The following is a 20,437-nucleotide window of genomic DNA, read 5'->3' as shown; positions in this document are numbered from 1 at the left end:
GACGACGGAAGCCGTGTATGTGGCCATTACGCCAGTGAAACGCCGCAGCTGATAAAATTCACCGTCTTTAAGCACGATCGTCTGGTAGCGGCTATCGAATGTCGGATATATAAACTGGCTGAGATATTATTGTTGGCTAATTAAGACGAACATGCGTGATGCTGCGCAAAGGCAAGAACCAACCCGTTCGCAAATAGAGAGTTTTAGCCCAGCGGGTTTACGGCCAGCGGAGCGGGCGAGCGGAGACACGACTGCGCATGCGCACAACGCTGAGGCGGCCAGCGGTTTTACGGAGCAGCGTTTACGCCCGCTGGAAAGCACTCCCCAGCGGAGGGTATACGCAGCGCGCGAGCGTGCGTAAGCGCGCGCGGGCGTGTATGGGAAATGCAAGATGGCAGCCGCGAACATGAACGCCGGCAGTTCTGCATCGACGACGGCGACTGCGGCGCTGACCCGTACATTAGTACTCAGTATATTATTAACAAATAATGTACTGAGAACATGTAATATATCTTTATTCAACATTTCTTGCATTATAAAAGCAAGCGTAATTCAAATTCATTTCTCAGTAACTCCTATTCGGACCACTAGGTGGGGAAGCAGCGCGCCCCGCTCTCTCCGCTCGAGCGGGCGAGTGATCCGCCGGGCTAAAATTCTTTTTTCGCGAGCCGCTCCGCTGGCGCAACGGTGGAGACCGCGAGCGGAGCGAAACGTAAACCCGCTGAGCTAAAACTCTCTAATATAACCGCCGTATGATTTGAATCGATGAACAGAACGGACTGCAATCGATACCAGTGGGCTGCTGCTTGTCACACGTCAGTGCGGTCTCAAAACCTTTATTCAACTAATAAAGCACAGGCTTTAATAACGTATGTTTAATAAAAACTAGTGCCTGTTTATTTTGCAAAAAGTTACATGTTAACTATGTTTGACGATTATTATGTGTGCATTTATAGATAAAATATTGAGCCACGTTGAGCGCCCATAGCGGAAAACATACAAATTAAAGTATGCGACCAAATTACAGCAGCTCCACTTACGCGCTTATGCTGGAACGCGCTGCGGTTGATTTTTCGCCCTCTGTGGCGATCGCTAGAACTTGAGAGTGTGCGGGGCCTGCTAGCGCGGCGAGCGCGGCACGAACGCGACAGTGGTGAAACGGAAGCCACCCGACCGGCTAGCATGCCGTTTGCAGCGTATGCTGGATGAGCGGGCAGGGGTCTCTGGCGACGAATGTCAAACGCGATACGCTCAAATTTCGCAATTATGAGTATCGTAATCGTCATTTAATACTTTTCGGGACCAAATTAAAGGAACGTCGCTATGAATAATCTTGCGCATGCTCGAACACGAGAACTTTGCGAGGATCGTAGGTAAGATTTGACTTCAGCAGCTGAATGATATATTTAATAATGTGCCACAATGGGCATCTCGTATTTGTAATCATGAATGTCACAAGTAGCAAATTAATCAAGAAAGCATAAGCTTCACGGTGGCACCTTCAGCGACTGCCGCTTACAGTACGGCCGCGCGGGCGCGGTATCTTGAAATCGATCTCCGACGTCGCCCAAGTGCGCGCCCGCGCGGGCCTCATCTACGCGTGCGTCTATTTCTCGTACAAAAATTCCTCACGTGACCTGATCCTAGGTGCCTAGGGACAGCATCGTTTAGGGATTTTTGAGAAGGCGCGATGCTGGCGCCGAGCGACGCCGTGGCGTGTTCGTCCTCGGCGTGATCGTTCTCTGGACCGCGCGTTGTTCAACATTGCTCATGTGATTGTACGTGCGTTGCTTGTGTGTTGGTTGCAGGTTTGGCGTTACTTGGTGGAAAGCCGCGAGTAGTGGTGGTGCGACAGTGCGGCTTTCGCCTCGGTGAGCTCTGGTAGTAGAGAATCTGCGTTGTGTGACCCGTGCTTCCTTGACAATTGAAATGTCGAAGTGGCCTAGCGCCTCGGCAGCGAAGTTCTGCGAACCGCGATGTGGCGTCGCCGTGTCCGACTTTGCTTAACAGACATCGAGGGATGTGCTGCTCGCTACAAGTCGTGTAAATGCGACTGCGTCGCCCGCCCACTGTTCAGTGCTGAATGTGTGTTAGGTGTGCTGTGCTTGAAACGAGTGGTTCAGCCGTGCAGCGGGGGGTGGTGGAGGAGCAGAGTGGCTTAGGGTCTCCATTTGCACGTTCACAGATATGTGCTCCCGTTTTGGTCTCATTAGCGGCTGTCGTGGGATTGTGGTGTGCTCCTTGCCTAGTATGAAGTTTACGATGCTAAGACACAGCATGTTCACGTTTTTCCGTGCTATATGTCATTTGCATGACGACCGAGTTGAAAACAAGGTATATGTCTCTGTTGTTTGCGTTTGTGTGTTGTAAATTACTTCCTATTGTGGAAGTTCTGGAAGTCTTATTACGCAATGAGTACGAACGTAAACATATAAACATATTTCTGTGTGTGTGAAATTTTGAATTACCCATAATAGCCTTTACGACTGATAAGTGGGCTACACAACCTGTGTGAATCAGCTACCTTTTGTTGCGACGCTCTTCCATGTGGTAGACTGATGCATGGTGCGCGTTTATTTCTGTACTGTTGTAAAAACCATTTGTTTATTCTCTCAATACAAATGTACTGCTTCTTCGCCGCAGTACATTTTAGTTAGGCGGTAAAGGATACTAAAAGTGGGAGGGGGCCGCTATCACCCAGCATAGTATGTCCACTCAGGCGACCTGAGAGGCGGCGGTTGCGCGAGTGTATAATCATAGGGTATAATTAAAGAACTCTTTTTATGTCCAGTGACAGTGGCCCCTTTCCACTTTTAGTATGCTTCACCGCAGTACTTTGCTTAGGCTTCACCGCAGAACATAGGTGTACTGCAAAATAGGTAATCTTAAAAATCTCAATTATGCAACGTTTCTTTCGTAGCTTGTTACACCGCAATAAAGAGGTGGAAATAAGCATTGTGCAGTAAAGCATACTAAGAGTGGAAAGGGCACATAGGTTTGCTCATTATTTTCAATTGTGATATAATTTCCAAGTGCATCTGTGCTCTTGGTAAGCTTAATTGACAATTCTTTGTACATTACAAATTCATATTGCAGGGAAGCTTACTAAGGCACATTCGCGATTTTGTAACGCATTATTCACCTTCAATGCAGGAGCACGATGCGGATTCATGCCTATGCTTCTGGCTGGACTGCACATGCTCTTTGAGAATTGATTCGTTGTTCATAAGTGCACTGGTACTTTAAACTGGAGGGCTGAAGTTTATACAAAAGCACAATTTTATTAAGGGGACAAGATGTTGCCAAGATGGTTGCAGCACAGCTCTTTTTCTTCCAGGCACCTTTTCTATTAGAAGCTTCCATTGCAGTCTTTCGAGCCTCTTTGAGCCAGCACATAGTGTATATAAAAATCGGACACCGATTGGGAACATCACCTATGCTCTCTGCAGTAAGGTGTCCACAGGATAAGTTCATGCCTATCTATAGAAAAAAATGTAGCATGACCAGACAAAATAAAGGGGGTGGGCTGCAGCAATACTAGGTGTTAAATGGTGCCTTATCCTTTCCCTTCAGTTTTCTGTTTTGTGCTTTTTATTATGGATCCTCCACAGTAACCCCACGAGTGCTGCACTTGAGCTTGTTGGTTTCAGATCTGATGGTTTTTACTAACAGAACAGTGTGATAAACGAACAAAGGCTTAGAGGCATCCGGTCACCTTGCTTGTCTCATGGTGTCGCTTCGTGAGCACCATGAGCCTCCAGACCAACTCGGAAGGGAGGTTTCTTGCAATCGCTTCGGAACTGTATTGCCACCAAACCAACAGTGCTCTCAATGACAACTTTTGGACAGTGGAATGCTTGCACCCAGCAAAGTCTAAGAAGGAAGCATTCAGGATGTGCCAAGTGGGCCTCTTGAAGCTGGCAGCATTGCTGAAGGGGCTTTGCCTATTCGCCCTCTTTATGGATGCACAAGGATGATTTCTTCTTTCAGAAGGATTGTTTCAGAGGTGTCACATGGCAACAGTGTTGGGTGTTTAGTAGCAGATAGGCTTGCCTTTGGCCACTGTCAATAATCTGTTTCTTCTCCAGTGCCCCTGTGAAGTGCCTACTTTTCGGACACAATGTGCTCTCCATGCATGCATGCATTTTTAGCTTGTAAAGATGTTTATTACCCCTTGCCTCAAGCCGGTCCTTGCTGATGTCAACCAAGAAGGCAGTGGGCAGTATGGCGATGCATGCTTACAAAGCACTGCTGATACCAGTGAAACCAGATTAGTGGAGCTGCCGTCTTTTTTGTTCACTCGATCTTCATCAGTTACAATGAGCAGTTCTTTGTCCAAACAGAAGGCATATGTTGTTGGTCATAGCTTGCGCACTAAGATTTGTTGGCGTGTTACAAGAGACGTGCCTGAGAACCTTAGCAGTGTATATACGCAAAAACATACTGATGTGTTGATGACTTCCTTCTCTTTATCACAGTTTGCCTGATGAAGCCAGCAACTTGGTCAATTAGATGTTCAACAGGCTTCCCACTAGTTTTCCAAGCGTCTCCTTTACCAGTGTGCTGCTCATAGATAAGTTTTCTTGACCTTGCACTGCACTTTAACCATGGCCACACCTGCTGAACCTATAGTATGCGATCAGAAAAGTGCTATACATCACGTTGCTCCAAACTCATGACGTGATAGAAGGCCTTGAGGAACACCCTCGTTAATTTCCGTCTTCATCATACTGTATGAAGCTTCGCATGACAAGTGCGACAATTAACATCTGCGGGTTTTTCAGTGCTATTCCTGTCCAGCTTGCTGAAAGCTATCCTGAGTGTTTCAAAAGCAAAACTACTGCCGGACAAGAAGTGCATAAAGCAAGGGTATCTATAACCATATATGTCACACAAAATGAAGAAGGCCACCGAGTGTACAGGCGGTTTAATTCATATCCAACAAGCTTGGTTCTCCCTTTGCAAGTGAGTAAACCCAACTTGCCCCAAAGACATGGCCTGTGACAAACTATGTGCCAGATGCTCTGTCCCCTGCAAAGCTGAAGATGTGTACAAGATCCTGACACCCGCAGTGGCTTCTACACTGGGCAAACAGGCTACTATAAGAACGACTGCCTCAACTAATATGCTAATAACATGAAAACGAGCAGAAATTTGGCTATTCATTGGGCCCAACTGCAGGTGCAAGCCACTCTTCTGCCAGATGCGTGTTGTTCACAGGAACTGGAGCTATACACATGCAGATAAAAACAATGATGTTTGAAAGTAGTAGAGTTGAACTATATTCTCCACACACAGCGCTACTTGCAGTGCTGGTGACTTATAGCTACAATTCATGGCTGCCTCACCATGCAAAGGCACTATTCTTGAATTATTAACTTCTATTTATGGTGGCCAAATATTGCAAGTACATATCCACATTGTGTGCAATATTGTCACGTGGTGGTGACGTTAAGAACACAGTAACAATACTGTGAAAGGCAAAACTAGATTTTTATTGGGCGAACCTGTGACCACAAAACAAGCTACACTTATAGCACAACGAAAGCGGCGAACACAGTCGGCGATCGTCGAAAATCTGATCTGCGGGTCAAGCGCGTCGGCTTTTATAGAGCAGTCGTCGAATGTTCCAGACTAATCGTTCGGACCCGCGTGCCTTCCACAAAGTTCTACACCATTCGCGTCAGGTGATGAAATCAGATAACATAAGTCTCGGCGACAACAGACAGCGGATAAAAGCATCGATAACTTTCCAGAACCTTCGGATACATGCAGGCGCGTCCCATGCTGTGCGATTACATTTGTTAGGCGGCGAAACGTGGTTGCCCGATAAAGATAAGTACACGTGTCAATATGGTTAAATGATGTCAACTGTGATAGCCATTCCTAATCTGAGATACAACAAAGAACTAATATAGGCAAGAAATTGTAATTCAAGAAGACAACCAGTGCACAGGATAAATGACAGAGTTCCTTTTATTGAACAAAAGTCACATGTGTGTCACATGTCAACAGCAGTGGGTAGCAAACTTGGAAGCTTGGGTGACAGAGGCATAACTTAGCGAAATGCTACACTCATACTCAAATGTAAAACGACCTACGACACAAAAAACGACATTATATTGTACTGAATGAAAGGGCAACACTCCATCCAAGAACACACTATGGCACCACATAATTGACATGGTGTAAAAGATGTTAACATGCCCTCTCGCTAAAAAAAGAAACACTTAAAACATGCCTTAAAAGGCAATGTGCAGAGTCTGAAAGCAAGGAAAAACAACCCAAAAAAGGTTTGGCTAAGTCTTTTAATGATTAAAATTGTCAAACTGTCTTGTCACTTCTTAATGAATCTGCACAGCTGAAAAGGATGAAAAAGCCCAATAGTAGGGCCACAGAAAATGTCACCAAATAAGTAAACATTGCTTACCAAGGATACTGGTTTAGTTGTCTGACTCTGCACAATAATTGTGTATGAGCTTTTCTTGTTTAGAATGGCTTAGCAGATAGCGGAAAAAATGGACATGAGAGCACCAGGTGCATGCATAGTCGATGCACAAAAAGCCACTGTTTTCTTGCTTTTTTTCTCTACTACTATTCACGAATATTTAAGTGCCTTAATAGCACTGCTAACATCCTACTGCAAAACACAAGATTGGGCAAGTTGTGGCATAACAAAAATTGGAGTTTCACTCATACTGTGAAAGTGATGCAATAAATGGTGAATATGCGCAGGAAGCTTGCTTCATTCGGTCTTTGTTGAAGTGAACACTTGCCAGTGCAAGTCAGTAATCTCCTTTAAAGAAGTAAAATAAGTACGAGTTGTACTTATTTGTGGGAGTTGTGCCTCCCAGTGTTGAAGTGGAAAGACTAGTTTTCTTCCTCCTCTTTCACATCCAGACTTGGTCACTGGTCTCCAGAAAAACAACCCTTTAGCTTCTTACTGCTGAATTAATTTGGTTTTCTCAAATGTATACTTGAGCTACCCATTGCTAGGTCTCGCGCTCTGCCCCATCAATCAGCCCCATCCAGTAAATGTGAGAAGCGAAGCACTAGAAGATTAATAAAGCAGATGCACCCAATCACTGTCATTACATGTAAGAAGAAAAATTAACATAGGACTGCCTTCACAAGTGGGGAAAGTGATGACTAAGAATTTGTAGGCGTGGACGCCAGCTCTATATACAGTACGCAGACATTGAGCAGGTGTTAGCCAATCATGGCACCTGTTCGCTAGATCGCACTCTCCAGGATCAGTATTCGCCACGACTGTACCTTCAGCAGAGTGGCTGAAATGAAGAATTGTGGACTGCCAATCTTTTGATCATATGTTTGAATCCACGCATCAGAATGAGAACTTTATCTGCAATATTCCAGCAATAAATTTGGGAATTAGAGTGACAACACCAGTAGACATTAGAACCAGGGGAGTTGGCCCATAGCAGCTATTGGTGTATAAAAGAAGACTGGCATAAGAACAATTGAGATGTGCACGCTACATGCCTTTGTTCGGTAGTGTTCCACTACTTTGTTGCTACAGTTAATGATCTAGAATGAGTTCAAGGAGCAAGAATTTAGTCCAGAAAAAAAATGTTACGCTTAACAGCTGTATCTAGTTGTATCATTTGCCTATGCCGCTTTATATAACCCTGTCCACACTACTAGGAAGGGGAGCGTAGCAGAGGGCGGCAGAAAGTTGGGGGGGGGGCGGATGAGATTAAGAAATTTGCAGGGACAACATGGCCACAATTAGTACATGACCGAGGTAGTTGGAAAAGTATGGGAGAGGCTTTGTGCTGCAGCAAGCGTAACCAGACTGATGATGATGATGTCCACACTTACCTAAAGCACATGAGTGGCATCCTAAAAAATTTAGCTTTTGATATTGCTTTGGAGCAAATTAATCTGTTTCAGCCTAACAGTATGTATACATACTGCGCATACCTGCATTCGGTGTACCTTATCACCAACTGTTAAGTCACCTTCTTACCTCATCAGCGAATCACTCCTGCACCCAAGTGTGCTGGCCCGGGTTTTACCTGCATTTCCACCTGTGCAGTTGGTAAAAGTCTTTGGCTGTTTACTGTAACTTCATATTCAAACATATGGTTGCATAAGAGGCTTTGGCAACACTAATCCCTGGGCAGGCTTCACGAAAGGCCACCAGTACCTCCTCATTGCAGACTGTGCTCAACATCCTTCTTGGTTGGACTGTGACTAAGAACCCATACATCTTTCCTCCGAAGCGGCTGGCATTGGCGATGGTTTGCTGCAGAAAGAGGCTATTGTGGCACATGTCAACCTTAGGTCAGAAACCAATCTGGCACAGGTGGAAATTGTCTTGTCTTTCCCAGATGCTGGTTCAGCCTCGTGAGGCACATTACTTCAATCAATATGCACACTGTCAATGTGAGTGAAACTGATCAAAAGTTGTCTATGGTGTCAGGTTTCTTGCCTGGTTTCGGTAGTGGCATCATGACCAAGTGTTTCCACTCTCTGGGGAATTCCAATATTCCAGATTTCATTGATTACAAGCAATAGTGCTTGCTTCCTTGTTTCGGCAAGATTCCTCAACATCTGAAAAATGACTCCATCTTTGCCATGTGCACTTTAAGTGTTGACATGCACGAGAGCAACAACAGATTCTGCCATCGTATATAGAGGCTTTCCATTCCTTCCTTGGCAAGTGATCATTAAGGTGCGTACAACTCAGGTGACGGTCAGTCACTGTGAGGCTGTCGGGGAAAGCATCTGCAGCTTGTTCCTCAAATTTCTCAGATGTGCACTGAAAATCGAGCAGCGTGTTTTCAATAGTATTACAGTATTTGGTGCATCCTGTTATGGCCGAGAATGTGTCACAGCTTACTGAGGCCTATATGTTTAAATGACACGCCCAGTAAGCTCTAGTCAGCATGTCGCTTTTTGCAGTGTGTAAAGGATGCGTGTTGCTAGCCATTCTTCAACACCTTCACATTCTGCACACTCAAGTGCATCACGGAAATGGTCCCAGCCTGAAACCCCGATTTTGTGAATGTGGCACATTTTCACCCCTACATCAAGTATATCACATAATGGTCGCTGCCTCTTGGGGCAGAGTCGCACTGACACTCTGGATGAAGGCCCTAGTTGCCCATGCTAGGTAAGTGTACTGCCCTTCTGGTTTGAATGGAGGGTATACCAGTTGGGATAGTTGGTGTCATTTGTTAATTTGAGGTCTGTGGTGTCTGCTTCGTCAAGGTGGCATCCTCTTGGCCGTATGTCTTTGCATCCCCAATGTGGGTGATGTGCCTTGAGCTCACCTCGACTGAGTATTACGTCCTTGTGAGAGCGAATTTGAAGCTGTCAAAGCCAAGTGAAGTCGCCTTGGCTGTGGTGCCTGGTTTTGGGACAGAGGTAGACCAATGCCAAAACGGCTTTTAGCCTGCAGCACACCACCGCAACTTTCTGATGAGACATATGTTTATTCAAGCCGTTTTTTCCTTTCCCTAATTCAATAATAGCCAATTTTAGCAGCTGCAAATCAAGCTGACTTCAGAAGACTGCCGATTTTTTTGCCACTTCTAGTAGATTATTGCGTGGTTAATTTTCTAGTTGGGCATGACATGCTTCGTGCTTAAAAAATGAACTGTTTAAAGAATTATTGGAGTAATATTAGGACAGGCAACTCTGACTGAATCATCACTGCTTTTGTCGCAAAATGTGGCAATGAGCTAGGCAGATGCTGTCACGAAACCGTATGTTGTACAAGTACAGAAGAAACAAAATTGGAGTTGTGAAATTCAAAGCCATATTTTTACAGCCTCTCTTTATACTGCTGACATTAGATAGCTTTAGATTAGTGGACGCAAGCAGCATGTGTAAACAAGCATCATGTTTGGGTATTTCTGGCATCCATGTGGTTTGCATAACCAAGCAGCACACGAGTCGCTTGCGTCCTCTTATGCAGTACTATTATTTTCATTGTAAAACAACCAATATCAAAGTAAGTCTGATCAGCCTGCATCAATATGCTAGAAATTTTTAAGCACTTAAGGTGTGTTGGTTGAATGTTGAAAGCACTTCACCACACCCTTGGCCACTAGACTTGTACTTTCCAGTATTACTTGCTAATCAACTCTTGAGGTGTTTACGTTGTTTTTCTGTGTTGTAAGATTTGTTTGACAGTCCTAATACAATTTTTAAAGTGAAGGTGTGAGCTGTTGTATTGGCCATGTCATTCTATAACTGTTAGATCTGACACTGTCAAAGCATTTGGCAACATTAATAACCTTCACCTCACTATATATATGTGTTGCGGTAGGATCATTCAGCATGTGAAAATAAAAATACTGTCAAATAGAGAGCTCGACAGCACCTGAGATTATAGTAAAGCAGGCGGGGCAGTATCTTCAGGGTAACAAATGTGTTGCGGTGAAATTATTGCAGACGTATATACACATTCATTCGTCCCAACTTTGTACCGAACCCTGCGTCCCGTTGCTAAAAATAAGAGCGCGAAAAACGGGCACAAATGCAGCTGAACATCACAGGGCACAGTATTAAGCTCCACCTCACTGTGCTTATCGCGCCCTTAGTACGAATATTATTAAACATCTACTCTGCATTTCCTGGAATTCTGGCAGATCATGTGACGTCACTAAAGCTCCGTTATGTTCACAGCACTACGCGATAATTGTCGTAAAGCCCACGATAAAAGTAAACCACATGAAGTCACGGATAGTGCACTAGCGCTGAACACGATTGAAAACATGCGCTGCCCCATTTCAAGGACGCGTGAACAGTTGTGAGCAAACACCACCTTAAGCATTATATTACTTACGTAAGTCGTGGCGAAAAATACGTGCAATACATCCGCCTACGAGTCCCGTCAAGTAAAGGTGCATGTGCGATGTGATGACGTTGCCGAAAAGGGGCGAACACGACGAAGCTGCTGCACAGCGGCGGTTCGCAAATTGCATTGCCGAGGCGCTACGCCACTTGAATATTTCAATCGTCAGCACCACTGAATTCTTGAGAAATACGGATCTCACACCACCAGAGTTCACCGAGACTTAAAGCCGACATGCCACACCACTACTACTGCAAGACTTTTAGCCAACAAATACTGAACCCACTGCGGAGACACACGACCAGCCGTCGGCGTGGGCCGGAGGTTCAACGCACGCCACGGCATCGCGGTTCGCAGAACTTCGCTGCCGAGGCGCCAGGCCACATTTCAATTGTCAAGGAAGCACGGGTCACACAACGCAGATTCTGTACTGCCAAAGCTCACCGAGGCGAAAGCACAGATGGCGAAAGCCGCACTGTCGCATCACCACTACTCGCGGCTTTCCCGCCAAGTACCTACAACCAACACACAAGCAACGCAAGCACAATCACATAAGCAACGTTGAACAACGCGCGGTCCGCGCGAGCCGGTGAACGATCACGCCGAGAACGAACACGCCACGGCGTCGCTCGGCGCCACCATCATGCATTCTCAAAAGTCCCTAACCGATCCTGTCCCTAGGCACCTAGGATCAGGTCACGTGAGGGATTTTTGTACGACAATTAGACGCACGCCTCATCTTCAAAGCGGCCTGCGAAATTTCAGTGTTGCCAGGTTTGGCTATATATAGCCAAATTGGGCTACATAAAATAAATTTCGTGGTCGATTTCGGCGAGTTGGCAATGTGGCTATATTTGGGCTACTGAAAATCTGCGTCTTGGTTTCGTTAGAGCTTTACGTGACGCCCTAAACCACGATTCAGACGTGGCTCTCATAGAGTAGAAACAAATCTCGACGGCTATGTTTTAGATGGCTGAGCCGGCAGTGCGGTTGTGCATGTGTGCGTGCGCGAAATGCCCACACTCCCTTCAGTGCGCCGTTGTCTGAGCCAATGGATTTCATCTTTGATGCACTTAAATTTAGACCGCACTGCACCGTGCGAACATCTGCGCCAGCAACCAACGTTACTAGACTAGGTTTAGTTGTTTAACTCTCCGTAGGCGCCGTATATCGCGGGTGCCCCCAAATCTTGGTTTGCCACCAGAGGGCGGGAGCACCGCAGGTAGCTCTACTCGCGTGCAGCTCTGCGTTGCGAAGGTGCTTGGGTCCTCCGAATGCGCAACTTACGAACGCAGCAAGTGTTTTAACCGATGCTTTATTTATTGTTTTTATAGTCTTGTGTTTGGCAGATTGATTGAACTTCACGTAGCTGTGAAAATGCTGCTGGGCTCCCCGGAATGCGCTCTGCAGTCCTTAGTCCAAGGCCGCAGCAGCCCCGGCCGTCCACTGCGCTGTACTAATCAGCTCTTGCTGATGGGTAAATGTAAGTAGCTGATTAGTAGCTGTAATCAGCTGTTGCTGATTAGTATTAATTAATTATTAATGCGAATGCATTGTATGACTCATGAGGCGGTGTTAGCGCGACCACACGATGGTCCAAAAAGTCAAAGGAGTCCAAGTGAGCCAATCGATGCAGTTCACGACGCCAGTTAAGGTAGAGTGGATTAAAGCAGAGTGAATTAGGCGATTTAAGGCAAAGTTAACTCAAATAGAGTTAAGGCACTCGAACCCACGCCCATCGGTGGCAGTCGAACACGTGACCGTTTGAGTTAATTAGAGCGCTGTTAATTAATACCAGTTTCTACGATATAGTTAGGGCCCTCGAACCCGCGGCCTTTAGTGGGAGTCCAACACAGTGCCTTTGGTGTTCATTAGGGCGAAGTTAATTAAGGGAGAGCGAATTAAGGCGCATATTTAGTTACGATAGAGTTCATTATGACACTCGAAATCACGACCACTGGTAGGAGTCGAACCCACTTACTGTGATAATTAAGACGAAGTTAATCAATATTGAGCTAATTAAAGCACTCGAACCCACGATCGTTGGTGACAGTCGAACCCTCAACCTTTGGTGGTGGTAATGCTTTCGCATTCATCCACGTTGGGATAACTATTTCTTTATTAGAACACAAGATATACAAATCATATACTTCGTCAACGCAGTGTCCCTCGTATTTTCATTATTCGATCATGTAAAAAACAATTAGCTTATTAGTACTAAAGTTGTATAATCAGCCGTCGTAGCTATCCGCAGGTTAATCGGGTAATTAATTAGTACTAATTGGTGCTACTCATCAGCAGTTGTAGTGGTCAACAGGTCTATCCTTGGCACGTAAAACCCCATAATTATTTTTTAACAGGTCTATCCGTGCACTTTTAAAATAGTAGGAATAAATTCAAGGCACCTTCTCTCGATATACAAGGTGTCCCAGCTAACTTTTGCCGCAGTTCAAAAATATGCGAATGCCACGTAGCTGGCCAGAACCAAGGTAATGTTATTTGCCGTCGCTTGGAAATACTCAAATTATTGTTTTATCACGCCTAATTAGATAATTAGTCCGAATTATTTAATGAACATCGCCAATATTGTAACTAGATTAAAGGTGTCAATTCGATATTATAGATCGACATGAAAAGCTGCCGACACAGCTTTGTGTTCCTCAGTACGTGCTACATAAAAGTTTTTCCGAGCGTGAAAGCAGGCCGGGAATACATGCAAAGTACCTCGACCGGCGGGATGCTTTCACACTCGGAAAAACACTTATGTAGCACGTATTGAGGAAGCGAAAGATGTGTCGGGAGTTTTTGATGTAGCGCTACAATTTTACCAATCACACTTTCCATATAGTTATATATTTCAAAAATTTATGAAATAATTAAGACTAATTACCTAACTAGGCGGAATGAAAAAATATTTCAGCATTTCCAAGTGATGGCAAACAACATTACCTTGGCTTTGTTCATCTACTTGCCATTCGCTTATTCTAAAACTGGCTAAAGTTAGCTGGGACACCCTGTACATACAAACTCTCAGAACCTCATTTCGCGTTGGAAAAAAAAAATGAACCTAGCGCCCTTTTTTCATCAGAGCACTACATTCACAAGTGCAATGTTAAAACCTACATGAGCTTTGCTCGCTTGCGATCATACTTGCGCATTCAAGGCAGGTTCTCGCTGCAGGAACGGAGCATAAATACGCATTCGCGTCACCAAATAAAATTGGATGACATGGGCCGTACACTCGTCAAATTGCACACGACATTGAAAACGCACTAAAGTGTCGCAAAAACACCCAGACTGCGGCAAAGCACGCGCCTAATGAACACCGCCAATACGCGTCAACAGCCGCGGACAGCGTTTCGCCGCCCCGTTCGCGCCGTGCTGACCGAACAAAGTGTGACAGCAGCGCCAGAGATGCGAGGATCGGTGGTGGGTCCGCGCAGTCACAGGAGTTTGAAAACTGAACGTAGTCTAGTAACGTTGCCAGCAAATCGTCTCATCTTCGTCTTATCGGTTTCTGTCATCAGACGTCCGATCACCGAGCAACGGAATAAGCCTGGAAGTAGAGGGTGTGTCACAATACACTGCACTCACATGTCTATGCTCAGAAAGGGAGAGTAATAAAATAAGGTCAGGCGATTGTGCGCCGGCAAGAAGGGTAGCACGGGTAGATGACACGCTCCCGTGTGTTCATGGCCATCGTTCCAGGATGGAGTATAGCGCCGCGTACAGCTTTCGACTTGCTCCACGTTTCTCACGGTAAGCTTTACTGCCATTTTCCTTTACCTGCGAGATGAATTTTAACGCGACTACTTTAAGGGCACTGTGCCGCCAGAAATCCGGTGTTGGCGCCCGGTGTCGAGGCCGCTGTCCGTATGAGAAAAATGATACCGAACCACGCAGGCTCTGCGCGTGGTGTATAGGCATTACAGAATTAAGTAAATTTCTCAAGGTTAAATGCGTCGGAAAATTCTTTAAGTAGGGCTTTCGCACAACCTACATTAATGATAGCGTCGGACTGAAATTTGAATGTACGAGAAAACATTTTTCAGTTGCGCGGAAACTCAACACAAAGCCCTTTTCCAGCTGCCGTTTGAGGTCTGTCTTATGACGCGAACTGTGCCCCACTGGGGTGACGATGACTGGATGAAACGGCGCATTGGGGCGCCGCGGTGTGTAGCGGTGTGATTTGCTAAATTGGCCATTAATGGGAACGGTGCGCTCGGTTCCTTGAAACAACATCCCGATGGCGCTCGTGTCCGCGGAAGTGGCGGCGCCCGCCGTGCGGGTGAAATACAAGGAAAAAAGGAACCAGAAAGTGGGCCTTCGTGCATAGGGTAAGACGCCCGGTAAGGCGCCCGCGTTTGCAGGTAAGCATTAGGGTTACATAAGCTGCAGTTGCCAGGAAGCCTGAGAAGCAGTCAGGGATGTTTGAATGCAATCGCGTTCCACTATTTAAGGCGAAGCGTCCTCCAAGTTTTTACAGAAAAAGCTGTATATGACTAACCTTTCGTAGTTTTTTGGGCGTCCGGCCACAGAAACAGACTTAGCGATTTCTTACACACCCGTACGGGGACAGTGCTGCGGCGCAGGTGTCAAAATGCGGAACAGATTAGAACGCTCGCCATGAACAATAGCATGACGTCAAGGTTATAGCAGTACATAAGCAGGAGAGGTATCAGCGCTAAAAAAGCTGCGTTATCCATGGGGCGGACATGTATAGTCCGTGCACCCGAAGAACAACATGCGTACGAGGAGCACCGGAGGGAACAACAACTAGAATGTAAACGGCCCTGGCGGGAAACGACCACCGACGAAGAATGTTCACGCGATGCTGAACGAAAGCGGCAAACGCGAGCCCGGGCACCTCAACGAGCAACGACGCCAGACTCGCAACGCAGGAAATGACAATCATTCCACTCTGTGAAGATGGAATGGCAGAGTAAGAAAACTTTGGTTTTCATTTAAGAGCTTTGACTGTCTTCAGCTTTCGCTGCCATTCCATCTTCACAGAGCGGCATGGTTGTCATTTTTTCTGTTTACATTCAAGATTCATATCCATAGGTTCGCCCTCTGCAGCGATGTGCCGCAACTTGAGTTTCCAGCGCCAACGACTCAAACGACGGGCAAGATACGACTCAAAGGGTGTAAACTTTTCTTAGAGTATACAATCCAAGACAAGAATTACACCCTTTGGGTTGTATCTTGCCATACAACAATAAACGGCATCTGTCTTGTCCACATTTCCTGTCTTTAACGCTGCTAGCCCGGTACTTCCCAATAACGAACGGCATGCGCGCGATCAGCACGACATAGCATTCCCGACAGGAAAGTAGTGGGCGCGGCGTTTTCAAGGAAATGTAAGCAAGGGAGATGACGATTATTGTTGTGTGGCAGATATACACCCCAGAGGGTGTACTTCTGTCTACGCTTTATGAAAGTTTACACCCTTAAGGGTGTAAACTTTTACAGTAGGGGCTGTAGACTTTTAAGCGTTAAAATCGTTAAAAGGAAATGCGGGCAAGACAGTAGACGTTTATTGTTGCGTGGCAAGATACGACTCAAAGGATGTAAACTTTTCTTAGAGTGTAAGGGTATACACAGAACGTCACGGTGATGGCAAAAATGCGCTTGGAGTGTCCATGTAATTATTCCAGCAATAAAAGCGGTCACCCGAGAACGATAAACAAGCTAACGTGTCAACGTCTCCCTCTTAAGAAGCATCATCCCGATCTACAAACAGGAGAGCGAAAAAAAGCACGCTTAGCAATGAAAAAGTAAAAAGTAACGGAGTCCCAAAGTTGGTAGAACTTTTACCAGTTCTACCAGTCCCAAAGGGCTGGTAGAACTGCTTCGGCCGCACAACATGGACTATTTAGAGTATTGAGTGGCACCGCTGTGCTAGCGAAATGCCCTCTCGAACGACCTCGTAGTTCAGTGCGCCAATTCGTCGGATGATCTTGTAGGGTCTGAAGTACTGCCGCAGAAGTTTCTAAAACCTCGTCGGTGTACTGTGGCCCAAACCCAAACACGGTCGCCGGGCTAATACTCCACGTATCGTCGTCGGAGATTGTAGTGCCAGCTGCCGGTCCTCTGCTTATTCTTGAAGCGCAGGCGGGCCTGCTGTCGGGCTTCTTCGGTGCGCTGGAGATAGGTGGCGACGTAGAGATTCTCTTCGTCGGTGACGTACGGCATAATGGTGTCGAGAGTCGTCGTCGAGTTCCTTCCGTAAACCAACTTGAATGGTGTGATCGCTGTTTCTTCCACGGCCGGGCTATAAGCGAAGCTTACGTACAGAAGGACTGCATCCTACGTCTTGTGTTCGACGTCAACGTACACTGTCAACATGTTTGAGAAGATCTTGTTTAGCCTCTCCGTATGACCACTCTTCTGAGCGCTGCAGGCAGTTGTCCTCCTGTGGCTTGTGCGGCTGTGTTGCAGAATCGCTTGCTGGAGCGCCGCTGTAAAATCTGTTCCTCGGTCGGTGATGAGTACTTCCGGGGCTCTATGTCGGAGCAGTATATTCTCGATGAAGAATTTCGCCACTTCGGCCGCACTACCTTTGTGCAGGGCCTTGTTTCAGCGTAGCGGGTAAGGTAGTGGGTAGCCACGACGATCCACTTATTTCCAGATGTTGACGTCGGAAATAAGCCCATCCCGATTTGTTGGATCGGTCGGCATTGAGGTTCCATTAGCTCTAGCAGTGCTGCTGGCCTTGCTGGGGGTGTCTTGCGTTGCTGACGGTCTCGTCATGTCTTGACGTAATGGGCGACGGCGGTGGTGAGGCGGGACTAGTAGTACTTGTATCCTTGCGAGCGTACGCGAAAGTCCGAGGTACCCGGCTGTCTGTTCATCATGCAGCGCGTGCAGGATTTCTGGCCGCAATGCTACGGGCATGATGAGAAGCTAGTTTGCGCGTACTGGAGAGTTCTTTTCGAGGACGTCGTTTTGCCGGGTGATTGCCTTAGGGCACGGTGCAAGAAGCATTTAGGAGTGGAAACTCCGCTGTTTGCGGCGACTACAAAAGGTCACAAGCCAGCGGAGCCATTACCATGCTGGCGGCGTCTGGCGGTCTGGAAAGAAATTACCGCCGTTTGCGGCGGTTGCCAGGGCAACCGGTCGAGTGTGTTGCTCCCGTTCGGCTGCGCGCCTGACTTCTGTTGAGGGCACGGAGGTAGTGGCCGGAGAGCGCGCCGGAGCCGCCTCCCCGGGCGCTGCATCTTATTTCGCTGCGGCTTCTACGACGCGCCGCATGGCGCCGCCACTGCATACGGCCCCGTTGGCGCATACAACTGTGACCTTATCTGGTCGCCCGCGCTCGCTCGCGCTGACGGGAGTTTCACCTCTTAAATGACTTCATCGGTGCCCTAGGGACAATATCGGTGTTGCCTTCCAAATACACAACGAGGCTTTCTAGCTCCAGGTCTACTCGTTGTTGTTCAGCGAAGTCTTCCGCTCTTATTGTTCTTAGGAAAGCGTCGTCATCGTCGTCTTGCGGTGGCGGGTCAATCGGAGGGCGTGATACGCAGTCGGCACAGTGCTTGCATCCGGATTTGTAGAGTGCGGTAATGTCAAATTGTTAGAGTCTGAGACTCCAACGTGGCTTTCTGAAGGGTCCTTTAAATTACGTGGCTTCCTGAAGGGTCCTTACGACTTTGAAGGGCCTGCCATAATGGTAAGGACGAAATTTTGTGGTAGCACAAATGATGGCAAGGTATTCTTTTTCCGTTGTAGAATAACTGGGTTCCGCTTTCGACAGCGACCGACCAGCGTGAGCAATGATCCCCTGAAATCCATCTGGACTTGGACGGCGCCCACGCTACTTGCGTCGGTGTGAATTCTTGTGTCGGCGTCTTCATCGAATTGGGCGAGTACTGGTGTTGACTGCAGGCTTCTTTTAAGCTCTTCGAATGTCTCGATTTGCGGCGTTTCCCACTTAAACTCGATGTCTGATTTCGTGAAAAAGGTTAATGACTCGACGATGCGCGAAAAATTCTTGACAAAGCACCTGTTCAAGGCACACAAGCCAACAAAGCTGCGCAATCCTTTCTCGTCGGCAGGTTGTGGAAATTTAGCCATGGCAGATGTCTTCTGCCGATCAGGATGGACTCCAGATTTTCTGATGACTTGGCCCAATAACAGAAGCTCCTTTTAAGCGAATTGGTAGTTTTCCGGCTTCAGTGTGAGCCCCGATGTCTTGATGGCCTTTAGTACTATTTCAAGCCGCCTATGGTGATCGTCGAAATTCCCGGTGAAAATAACGACGTCGTCCAAGTAGATTGAAGTAGATGGTCTGCCGCTTCAGCCCTGCTAGCACCGTGTTCATCACGCGCTCAAACTTTGTAGGTGCCAAGCAGATTCCAAATGGCATGACCTTGAACGCGTGCAGGCCATCCGGCAGGATGACGGCGGTTTTCTCCCGATCCTTCTTGTGGACTTCTATATGCCAGTAGCCAGTATTGAGATCCATCGACGAGAAGTACTTAGCGTTGCAGAGCCGAGTCATTGTATCGCCTGTGCGTGGAAGGGCATATACACCCTTCCTTGTGATCTTGTTCAACGGACGATAATCAACGCAGAAACGGAGAGTTCCGTCATTTTTCTTCACCGAGACAACAGGAGATGCCCACGGGCTTTTCGATGGACAGCTGATGTCGCGCAACATTTCATCAATTTGTTGCCTTATAGTGTCATGTTTTCGCATCGAAACTCTGTAAGGACTCCGGCGGAGCGGTTGAGCGGATTCTGCGGTTATTATGGGATGTCTTGCAACTGGTATTTGTCGAATATACGATGACGTCGCAAAGCAGTCTTTCTATCGTCGGCGATGACTTTTAAGCTGTTGCTGCTTGAACACTTGAATTTATGTAGGAGGCTGGCTCCCGAACTTTAACTGCCGAGGGAGATCCGACAGAATCCGAGAGTATTAACGCATTGCTAGTTTCTGCAATTTCCTCAATGTATGCGATCGCCGTGCCCTTGTTGATGTGCTTGAACTCCTGGCTGTACTTTGTCAGCATCACTTTCGCTTTTCCTCCGTGCATTTAAGGGATCCCTCTTGCAATGCAAATTTAACGGTCGAGCAGTAAACGTTGGTCGCCCTGACTTGGTTTTCAAGTACTCTCAAGGCATGCTGACTGGAAGTCCTCTCCGGCTGTATCACTTGGTAATGTGGACAGCGTTATCGTCTTCAACTTTAGGTTAATGACTGCGCCGTGTTCATTCAGAAAGTCCATGTCGATAGTTACGTCACGTGAGGACTCTTCAAGTATAACGGATGTTATCCTTCAATGTGCAAGTCCGGTCGTGCACTGTAACGCTTGCTGCGTAGCTTCCAGTCGGTATTAACGGGTGCACTCCAGCAATCCGAATATGAAGGCCGTGTAGTCTTGACTTTCTTCAGCTTCGAGGCGAAAAGTCCAGTGATGACGGATTATTCGGCTCCTGTGTCTACGAAAGCGGTGGCGGTGTGGTCGTCAAGAAGTAAGTCGAGGTTGGTGGTCCTTCGCCTTGCATTGCAATTGGGTCGTGGCGTGGCATCACGGCTTCATCGCCTTGTTCTGTAGCTGGTACTTGTCATTGCCAGGCCTTTTTTTCGGCGTATCCTTG

The 20,437-nt window shown here is 46.9% G+C and overlaps 1 protein-coding gene across 4 annotated transcripts in view; it reads left to right on the top strand.

The window, feature by feature from the left end:
- The window catches only part of LOC142566243 (uncharacterized), a 209,859-nt gene that overhangs the window by 173,529 nt on the left and 15,893 nt on the right, over nt 1-20,437 (top strand). Inside the window, exon 12 of one of the 4 annotated variants that reach the window (XM_075677084.1) lies at nt 4,479-4,556. The exons of the other annotated variants lie outside the window; for them this stretch is intronic. Within the exon in view, the coding sequence (XP_075533199.1) occupies nt 4,479-4,487 (9 nt within the window). The 3' untranslated portion in view covers nt 4,488-4,556. Of the gene's footprint in view, nt 1-4,478; nt 4,557-20,437 lie in introns of those variants that run through there. 4 annotated transcript variants of the gene reach the window in all.

Source organism: Dermacentor variabilis, unplaced genomic scaffold (genome assembly GCF_050947875.1).
Source record: "Dermacentor variabilis isolate Ectoservices unplaced genomic scaffold, ASM5094787v1 scaffold_12, whole genome shotgun sequence".
Lineage (NCBI taxonomy): Eukaryota > Metazoa > Arthropoda > Arachnida > Ixodida > Ixodidae > Dermacentor > Dermacentor variabilis.
The sequence above is the reverse complement of the archived record's forward strand: the minus strand, read 5'-3'. Positions and strand labels throughout refer to the sequence as shown.